We start from the raw sequence: 10,407 nt of genomic DNA on the forward strand, positions 1-10,407 counted from the left end.
AAATGAAATGGATGGAGAGAGACCTCTTCGGAGAGAAACCAAAACCTAAAATCGTGAAAAAGGTAGAGAGAGAATGTTTCGAAGGAGAAAGACAGATTCAAACTATCACTGAGAGTGTTTTTGGAACAACACAAAATCTCTTTTTTAAATCACATTTTTAATGTTAAATTTTTTTTTAAAAACAACCAATGCCATAATGACACATGGCATTGTAAAATTGTTGTTAAATTTTCGTTATTAACATATCGATATCCTTGTTAAAAAATTCATTTAGAAAACAAATGACAGAAATCATTGTTAGATTATTGTCAAATCTGTCCTTTTATAAAATCACTTAACCCTTATTTTCCCCCACCTCATGTGGAATTTTTGCATGTAGGGTACAACATAAGCACTATTGACACAAACGTGAACGATGATACATCTCCACTAACTTAGACAACTTAATTCCAACCTACCCTCTCCTAAACTTTCTCAAAATCTCATCAAACATATAAAATCAACTATATTTTCCATAAATATAAACCCAACCAAGAACATTCCTCATTGGAGCCCCCCCACCATGCAAATGGAGACCCTCTCTCTCTTCCTCACTCTAACAGCAACTCTCTCAGCCTATTTCCTCTGGTTTCTCCTCCTCGCCCGAACCCTAACCGGTCCAACACCCTTCCCCTTCCTCGGAAGCCTCCCGCAGCTTTTCCACAACCGCCACCGTGTCCACGACTGGATCGCCGCCAACCTACGCGCTGCTGGCTCCTCCGCCACCTACCAAACGTGTATAATCCCCTTCCCCTTCTTGGCACGTAGACAAGGTTTCTACACGGTGACATGCCACCCCAAGAACCTCGAGCACGTCCTCCGCACTCGCTTCGACAACTACCCCAAGGGCCCCAGGTGGCACGCCGCCTTCCACGACCTCCTCGGCCACGGCATCTTCAACAGCGACGGCGACACCTGGCTCATGCAGCGTAAAACCGCGGCTCTCGAGTTCACCACACGCACTCTGAAACATGCCATGTCTCGGTGGGTTAACCGCTCCATCAAGAACCGGTTGTGGTGCATCATGGACAAAGCTGAGAAAGATAGCGTCTCCGTGGACCTACAAGACCTTCTTCTGCGCTTGACCTTTGATAATATCTGCGGACTCACCTTCGGTAAAGACCCCGAAACTCTTTCCCCGGACCTTCCCGAAAACCCCTTCGCCGTTGCTTTTGACACCGCCACTGAAGCCACCATGCACAGGTTCGTATAGTTATACACTTTTTCAAATTTCGATATACAATATTTCCAATTCAATTTTCAAGACATTAATTTTGTTGTTCTAGGTTACAATACTCATAATGTTAAATGTACGTTTTGTTATGTTACAGGTTCCTCTACCCGGGTATAGTGTGGAGGTTCCAGAAGCTTCTGTGCATTGGATCCGAAAAGAGGTTAAAGGAGAGCCTCCGAGTGGTGGAAACCTACATGAACGACGCCGTCGCGGATCGCAGGGAAACTCCTTCCGACGACTTGCTCTCGCGTTTCATGAAGAAGCGTGACGCAGCCGGCAAGCCCTTCTCTTCGGCTGCGCTTCAGCGCATCGTCCTTAACTTCGTCCTCGCGGGCAGGGACACCTCATCGGTTGCCCTCACCTGGTTCTTCTGGCTCCTCATGAACCACCCTCACGTGGAGGAAAAGCTCATGCAAGAGCTCACAGCGGTTCTCTCCGACACACGTGGTGGAGACCCCCGCCGGTGGACGGAGGACCCCCTTGACTTTGGTGAGGCGGATCGGCTGGTGTACCTGAAAGCGGCGCTGGCGGAGACGCTGCGTCTATACCCGTCAGTACCGCAGGACTTCAAGCAGGCAGTCGACGATGACGTGTTGCCGGACGGGACAGTGGTTCCGGGGGGTTCGACGGTGACGTACTCTATATACTCGGCTGGGAGGGTGGAGACGATTTGGGGCGAGGATTGCATGGACTTTAAACCAGAGAGGTGGCTTTCGGTTCGCGGGGACCGATTCGAACCGCCACAAGATGGGTTCAAGTTCGTGGCTTTCAACGCTGGACCGAGAACATGTTTGGGCAAGGACTTAGCATATCTCCAGATGAAATCAGTGGCCGCCGCTGTGCTCTTGCGTTACCGGCTATCGCTGGTTCCCGGTCACCGGGTGGAGCAGAAGATGTCACTTACTCTTTTCATGAAGAATGGGCTCAAGGTGTTCTTGCATCCACGTAAGCTCCAAGGTGGGTCAGGTGTTCCCACGTCATCATAAAAACGAGGTTGTTTTCGTCATTGTGCTGCATGTATCCACCAAGGTGGTGACATTGAATGTCTATATGTATTTATGTGTTTTGTACGTGGAATTTGGGTTGTGTATTTATACGTTGCGTACTACTAGTGAGAAAATAGTACTGTTTACTGTTTGTGGGTCATTTATATTTCTTTGTTGAGAAAATAATAATGTTCCAAAACTTACTTTCATTGTCCGAATATATAGTAAAATTGTAGGAATACAAGTCTTAAATGTGAGTTTATGATTGGAAGATCATTTAGATAGAAATTTTAATTACATTTAACTAGAAAACAATTCTGTCTAATATGTTTGACCATATCTATAAAGTATATATAAAGGTAGATAATTATTTCATATTGTGCTATATGTCAAGTTTTGAAAGTAAGATGTACAGGACATCATTGTTAAAATGTTATAATTTGTTAATGACATGATATTCTTGTGCCAAAGAAAAACTTATAATATATTGCTTTTGAAAAATACTTTGAACTTGTAGTAGAACTTACGGTGAATTTTTAAAAGAGTAAGATGAGGACTTAGAAGTAGAGAACATAATTCACATATTTTTAACATATCTAAATATGTGAGAATGAAAGAGTTAGCAATTTAAAATTTGATTAATAAGCATAGAACATGAAAATGTATGAAAAGTTGAATGATAAATTACAATTAAATCGTGATGATGTTTGATGTGTTATCCTTTTATGTATGTAGAAAAAAAAATTGACTCTTATTATTAATTCTTACATATTATTTATTAGTCATGAGAGATATAAAATTTCTTTTATTATTTTATACTAAAGTTATATTTTCATATCTACGTATGAGTATATTATCATTTTGTATAATTTACATTGTTCTAATAGACAGAAAATAAGAAAATGTGTAAAAATGTCCATTAAAAAGATAAAGGATCTCTTTCCTATAGAGTAATGTACAAGATTCTAAAATATGAAACTATACAATATGTTTAGGCTTAAGTTTTAAAGTGACAAACACTTGTTTCTGAAAATAACAGAAGAATGTATTGGACTGTAATATATATATATATATATATATATATATATATATATATATATATATATATATATATATGTATGTATGTATGTATAATATGAATTGATAAGAATAGTTGACGCAAGTATTATCGTGGAATTACCTTAATTCGACCTATACAATTCTAAATTTCTAAATCAATTTTTATTGGTTTCAGAATTTTATAAATATAAAGGAAAAAATCTATATATGTTAGCCAACTTTAGAATAAAATAAAATTAATCACTAATTTAAATATTAATTTACAAAATTAAAAATTATTAGTTACTAAAATAATCATTATTTTAAATTGATTTCTAACATTAATTACTAAATTTTTTATTATAAAAAAAGATGAGTAATTAATTTGAGATTAATTTATATATCAAATATAATTAGTTACAAGATTTACTGTACTAATAACAAAAAATTAACAATTTAGTCTATGATTAATCTTTTTATTCTATAATTTTCTTATAATTATGGTCACTAAACTTATTTAAAAACTTATGAAATAAGGCAGAATTTATCCTTTCCTATATGTAAATAATCATACTTTAAGAAACGGATTTCTCATATCCTTCAATAACAAAATTATCAATAAAAGTATTTTATTAGAATTTATACCTCAAAATGACAAATTTTATAAGAAATGACAAAATGACAATTTTTTTTGACATAGTATATATATGATATTCTTTTATTGAATTCAGAGTACATGAGTATAATAATAAATTAGTACGGATTAAAATGTTATTAAAAAATTCATGTTAAAATATATAATTTTTTTAATTTTATATAAAAAAATATTCATAATGAACAAAAGCTTAAAATTTTTTTAATGCTCTTCCAGTCTGCATTATTTTCTATGAAATATGGTTATATTTTTCCTAGCAAATCTTATACATAAAAGAAAAGAAGAAAAAAACTTAAGCAACAAGGAGAATGAATGAATGCAAGATAACAGAAAAAGGAGAAAATGCAAAGAGAAAAGAGTAAATCCCATGCAAACGTTATTACAATTAAGAAGTTGAAATGTTACCAAAAGATTAAGTTTTCATTGCAGTGAGCTTATTTCAAACCATTTGAAGTATGAAGAAAGAAAGTCTACCAGATCTCCTCTCCTTTTACTTGATTTCCATACCCAGATGCTACGTTGAACAAGGGAGAGACATAAAAATCCGAAGGAAGGTAATTAGCTGGGGGAAAGAAAGTATCATTGAAGTGCATATTATCTGGGTATTGCAGAGTCTGATCAACATGATCAACATTGATGATGTTCCAGTGATCCAAATTAGAGTGCATGAAGAGTGGTTGTGGTTGGTTAGGAAAAGGAAAAGGTTGATAGAAGAGATGGTTGAAAGGGTTAGGTGCATTGTTATCCTGTGAGGGTGCAGAATTTGTGGTGATGATGGTCTTGCTTCTGATGTAGTCTTCGAGTATGGAAGAATGAGGTTTTCCATTAGAGGTCTTTGTTTTCTTGTGCTTTCTCTTTGAATTCTGTCTCCTTTTGGTCGCATTCCAGTGGTTCTTTATGGCATTCTCTGATCTTCCTGGAAGACATTTTGCCATCTCGCACCAACGATTTCCAAGCCGAGCATGCATGTCTACCAGTATTCTTTCTTCTTCTTCGCTCCAGCTATCTTTCTGATAAATATTTTTTTTTTTCAAAAAACTAGAACTATTTTTTCAAACATAATCTATCTATATATTGTCATCAACTTTATTTATCTATGGAAAAAAGAAAAATGATATTTTAACACCAAATTTTGACACTGCACACGTGTCAAAATATGATTGGACGATTTTAAATTAAAACAAAAGCTGAGACAAAGATATATCCTGAAAACCGAAATTTCCTTTTTAATTTAAAATTATCTAATCATATTTTGACACGTATGAAATGTGAAAAGATGTGAAAAAGTTGGTGTTAAAGTGGAATAAAAAGGCTAACATGTACTATATATATGGTGTTTGGAAAAATAAAATGACGTTGAAAAATATACACTGACGTAATTACGTACTCTGCAGTGGTGAATTAATGAAATTTAACTAATAGATTTGGATTACAAAACAAAAAAAATGATTAAATTTATAATTTATTATATAATAAATAGTTAGTAATTCATAATTTGTATTTACTATATAACTTATGATATATTATAAATATATAAATATATAAATAATAATTTAATACAAATAATATATAAATATATAAATACATATTTAAATATATAAATATATAAATATATAAATAATAATTTAAATGTTATATAGTTTACAAGTAAATAATTTACAATTAACTATATATAAATATATAAATAATAATATTATAACTTATGGCTATATAAAGTGAATTTTAAATTAAACTTCTTACATAATTTATTATAAATTTAAATAATTATGATGTATAAATTCTAAAAAATTTATATAGTAAAACTTATATAATGTTCTAAATAGATTATATATATTATATTGCAAACTTGTGTGACATTAAAATAATACAATTTCAAATTCAAATTAAATGGTAAAGAAAATTAGTAATCTCCCTACACTTTATCCCTTTTATAAATAGGTACTTTGATCTTGATTTGTTTTGATTGATATTCAAAATCCATCACATTTACAAATACACAGCTTGAACTTCAATTTTGTTTCAATTGATCCTTGAAATCAATTGTTTTCTTTTAAATAAATACCTAAAATTTTAATTTGATTATAACTAATCTTTAAAACTTATCCAACTTTCACAAATAGTTTTCATTTTTCCTTTTTTAATAAGTATAAGCAAAATAGTTACATCAAATACCATTAATTTTTTAATTTTTCTTATTCGGCTTGCTATAATTTATTTCTTTATAAATTTAAATATAAAATAAAAATTTATAAATAAAGAAAAAATATTTAAAGATCTATTTTAATTTTACACCTATTTTTAAATTTATTGTAATTTCTAATTGATTTTGTAAAAATATTTTACTTTGATTTTATTTGATTATATTTACAATGTTATCTTGAAAAGATTAATTTTACAAGTTTGAATCATAAGATTTAGAATCTATATATCCTAAATTAATAGAAGTATCAATAGTATTCAAATTCAAAATTCTGAATATATTAATAGAAGTATCAACAGTATTCAAATTAAAAATTTTAAATAAATTAATAGAAGCATCAACAGTATTCAAACAAATAAATGTATTAATAACACAATTGTTTATACTATTCCTCATTTAAATAATCTTTTTCGGAAAATTGTTTATAAAACATGATAAATTAAGGTTTAATTAGAATAAAATTATAGAATTTGTTGTTTATTTTAGAATTACCGAATCAATTAAAAATGTCATCTCCTCACAACAATTTTTAAAATTCCAAAAGAATTTGAAAGATTTATAAGTCTTTCAAAAGAATTAGATTAGATTAAAAAGTAATAGTATTATAACACATTTTTCATTCATTTAATACAAAGTACAAAGTTAAAATAATAAAAAAAATATAAAAAAGTATCAGTGTTTGTTTTTTTCTTGTTATTAATCTCTGGAATTAAATCTAAAATTATTATAAAGCTAACAAATTATAATATCATAACTATAAAAGAAACATAATATCATAAACTAAAAATTAGAAAAAAAAATTTATATAAATCTATAGTTTCTTAATATTTAGTTAAAATGATACTGTCCTTGAACTAGTTTTGAACCTATTCTCATTTTAGAATTGATTGAATCCAGTTTTGGAGTTTGAAAAACATAACCAAGAAAATGATAAACCATACTTCTGAAGATGAAGAGCAGATACTGATAAATAGCATTCACCCAAGAGAACAGCATAAACTAAGAGTGAAGTACAGAAAAAACTATATTGAAATTCAGATTCAGCAACCCTATTGTGTTATATTTGGTGAGCATGATTTATTCTAATGCAACTAATCTTAGGATGTAATGTAACAAACCTTAATATCAGGACGCAAATGATTGTTCCATCTTTCTCGACATTGTTTGCCAACTCTTCCTTCCAACTTCTCAGCTATTTCAGCCCACTTTTTATCACCATGTTGTTTCACCAACCTTATCAGTTTCCTGCAGTTATACCAAATAATTAAACTTCAATATTCAGACTAAAAAACATTTGAAAAAGACAGCCTTGTCTTAATTTATTCAACCTGTCCTCTTCCTTATTCCACTGTCCTTTGATCCAAGACACAGAAGATTGTTTCTTCCTTCTCCTTCCCACCACTTTCGTGTTCTTACATGAAACTTGCATATCATCCAGACACAGTTTAAGGTTTTGGTTGATGTTTGTCCACTCAGAAAAAGCACAAACATCATTGTTCTTTGTCTGTTGTTGATGATGAAGGAAGTGGCCACATAAGAATTGATCTGTGTCTGTGGATGTCAAAGGAGGGTTCATAACATCATAACCATAAATTTGAAAGCCATTTTCACCTCTTAACACAATATCCATATGAAGAGGAGAATAAATCAAAAGGGAAAGTATTGTTTATTGTGGGGAGGTATAGGGTTTTCTGTTAGGTGAAATTAGGGTTCACAAATACTGTAATAAGCAAGTGAATTATAATAGCCATTAATTGTGTACCTTTATGCAAAGCTCAGGAATGAATTTTTATACTGTAACTCCTAAAATTCATTATGGACTAATTAAAACTGTGGGAAGAGGGATTAGTGGCTGCTGATAGTCCATGCTGTTTATTTTTAATTTATTACATTTAACTCATATTTAATTGTTACTTAATACAATTTTAATTTACTAGTTAATTGCATTTACATACATTTCAGTTAAATTTCAATTATGGGTCATTTATTGTATAAATTTTTTACATTTTTTTTCTGGTTTTAAAAATCTTTTAATGTGGCATATTATGGATTCTGGATAACTACAAGTATTTTTGAAGAAATAAATTACGAAAATTTCTTCTTCTTTCTTTCTCTAGCATAATTCTCTTATGGTAGTTCTAAGGTCACTGAAAAGGGTTATATTATTAAAATTCATATAAAAAATATAAAAAGTCTATTTTTATGCATCGAATAATATTTTTGTTTTTTTATCACTTCAAACAGAGTCTTTAAAACCGAATTATATTTATTTTACACTTTCTTACATTTTTCTTAGGATGGGTATCTAATGGAATTTATTTGTCAACATTACTCAGATTATTGTCATCCATAATTTCATTTTCTATCCAAATAAAAATATTATAGTTAATTAAAAAAAAAACATATACCACTTTCATTGTACAATTGTTGGTAAAAATTCCAAAATAGACCGGGATCCAAAGCCATTCGATCTTTAGATGCTTGACAATCTAACAGAGAGTTTAGGGAAAAAGTTAAGATGATTTGGGAGAACTATGAGATTAATGGAAGTAGTATGTTCAACATAAAAAGAAAAGCTAAAAAAATCTGAAACAAGATCTGCAAACCTGAAATAAAGATGTGTTTGGGATTTAAATATTAAGAGAAAAATTAGGTTAAATATATTTTTAAGAACTTATATATAAAATTAGAATTTGTTTTTCTCTTAAATTTTTTATATATTTTGTTCTCTAAATTTAAAAAAAATAAAAGAAATATAACCCTTTTAATATAATGCGTTAATTTTTTTGCGACATTAAATTAAAAATAACTATAATAAAATTTACTTTTTAAATTTGAGATCAAAATATATCCAAATTTAAAATAAAAATAAATTTTACTTTTCACGTAAAAATTTAAAATTAAAAACATATTTAATCTAAAAAAAATAAATAAAGTAATCTAGATAGAAAGAACGAACACTAGTGGAAAAACGCTGTTTAACGTCACCCCATAGATGTCGTTTGTTCCGTCAATTGACGTTAAACGATGACCGGTGGCAACTTCGTAATTAAGTAGGACAACTAGACGTTGGGCAAGTTTCCAACCAATGAGTGAAGAACTATAGACGTCGGGGCCCTTCAACTGTGACGTCTAAAGGTCTACCAGATAAGGTGAAGAGTCGAGCTATAGACGTCACAATGACAAACACCGACGTCTGAAGGTCTCAGAGGTGGTGAACAATCACGAAATAGACGTCGGTGGGAAACACACAGACATCTACAGGCTGACAGGTGGTTGAGTGTCATTAATGGTATTAGACATAGACGTCGGTGCCCCTGTGGTAACCGACGACTATGTCTTGACAGTTAGGTGAAAGTGTCATGATTGTTTTGCTACCAAGACGTCGGTTGCATGGTAACTGACGGCTATGTCCAACTAGACGTCAAGTTGCTCAGATACCTGACGTCTATAATCCGCGCCAATATTAATATTTAAATCATATAGACGTCATATTAGTGACAGGACCGACGTCTATAACCTGACAGACATCAGAACGCGAATCCGCGAGCAGGTACCACACTATTCATCGTCTTCTTCCTCGCGCTTTCTGTTGCGGCATAGCTTTCAGGTTCATTTTCTCGTGTTTGCACCGTTTAAATTCAGTTTTACTCCGATTAAGTTACTCTTTGCTGAGATATCTTCCATTTCAACCAATTAAATTTTGTCTTCGTTGCATTTTGATGCAGTTTGTGACGTGTTCTTGGGCGACGTTTTTGACCGTTTTTGGCCTATATTTTTGGGCCTGCAGTCCTCCAATTCCCTCCATTGTTGTTTGAATTTGCTAAGAAGGTTAGCTTCAATGTTTAAAACTTTTATTGTATGTGTGTTATTGTCTTCTATGTATGCATGTTATTGGCTTTTGCGTTTGCGTGTTTTTGGTGTTTGTGTTTGCATGTTTTTGGCTTTTACGTATGCATGTGTTATCGGCTTTTGAATATGTATGTGATAAATTTTAGCTGTGTTATTATAATTGGCATGTTAGATTATAAGTATGAAATCACTGAGCGAAACTTAGTTCCCATTTGAAATTTAACACAAACAATTAATATAGTATGGATCGAAGCAGGATGAATGCACGTCGCATCTCTGAAGAATATGAGAAGGGTGTTTCAGTGTTCTTGCAATATGTTAAAGAAAATGAAAAGTCTGTGAACGGGACATATTTTTGTCCTTGTGTTCGTTGTGCTAATCAAATACGACAAGACTTGGGCAA

The 10,407-nt window shown here is 31.6% G+C and overlaps 2 protein-coding genes across 2 annotated transcripts; one reads left to right on the forward strand and one right to left on the reverse strand.

Moving 5' to 3' along the window:
* Positions 1-460: 460 nt before the first annotated feature.
* LOC106764310 (cytochrome P450 86A1) lies at positions 461-2,469 on the forward strand. Its single transcript, XM_014648588.2, has 2 exons — positions 461-1,242; positions 1,371-2,469. The coding sequence occupies exons 1-2, from the start codon at positions 563-565 to the stop codon at positions 2,257-2,259; spliced, it is 1,569 nt and encodes a 522-aa protein (XP_014504074.2). The 5' UTR covers positions 461-562; the 3' UTR covers positions 2,260-2,469.
* A 1,953-nt stretch (positions 2,470-4,422) lies between these two features.
* Positions 4,423-7,782, reverse strand: LOC106763407 (transcription factor MYB119-like). The gene is made up of 3 exons (XM_014647603.1): positions 7,481-7,782; positions 7,271-7,397; positions 4,423-4,962 (listed from the first exon to the last, which is right to left on the reverse strand). The coding sequence occupies exons 1-3, from the start codon at positions 7,780-7,782 to the stop codon at positions 4,423-4,425; spliced, it is 969 nt and encodes a 322-aa protein (XP_014503089.1).
* Positions 7,783-10,407: the final 2,625 nt, after the last annotated feature.

Source organism: Vigna radiata, chromosome 6 (genome assembly GCF_000741045.1).
Source record: "Vigna radiata var. radiata cultivar VC1973A chromosome 6, Vradiata_ver6, whole genome shotgun sequence".
Classification (NCBI taxonomy): Eukaryota; Viridiplantae; Streptophyta; class Magnoliopsida; order Fabales; family Fabaceae; genus Vigna; species Vigna radiata.

Coding starts and splice junctions, on each gene's coding strand:
- LOC106764310 (XM_014648588.2), top strand. CDS start 563: ATGCAAATGGAGACCCTCTCTCTCTTCCTCACTCTAACAGCAACTCTC. Junction 1,243..1,370: donor ACTGAAGCCACCATGCACAG/GTTCGTATAGTT, acceptor GTTATGTTACAG/GTTCCTCTACCCGGGTATAG.
- LOC106763407 (XM_014647603.1), bottom strand. CDS start 7,782: ATGGATATTGTGTTAAGAGGTGAAAATGGCTTTCAAATTTATGGTTAT. Junction 7,398..7,480: donor TGGAATAAGGAAGAGGACAG/GTTGAATAAATT, acceptor GTATAACTGCAG/GAAACTGATAAGGTTGGTGA. Junction 4,963..7,270: donor ATTTGCGTCCTGATATTAAG/GTTTGTTACATT, acceptor AATATTTATCAG/AAAGATAGCTGGAGCGAAGA.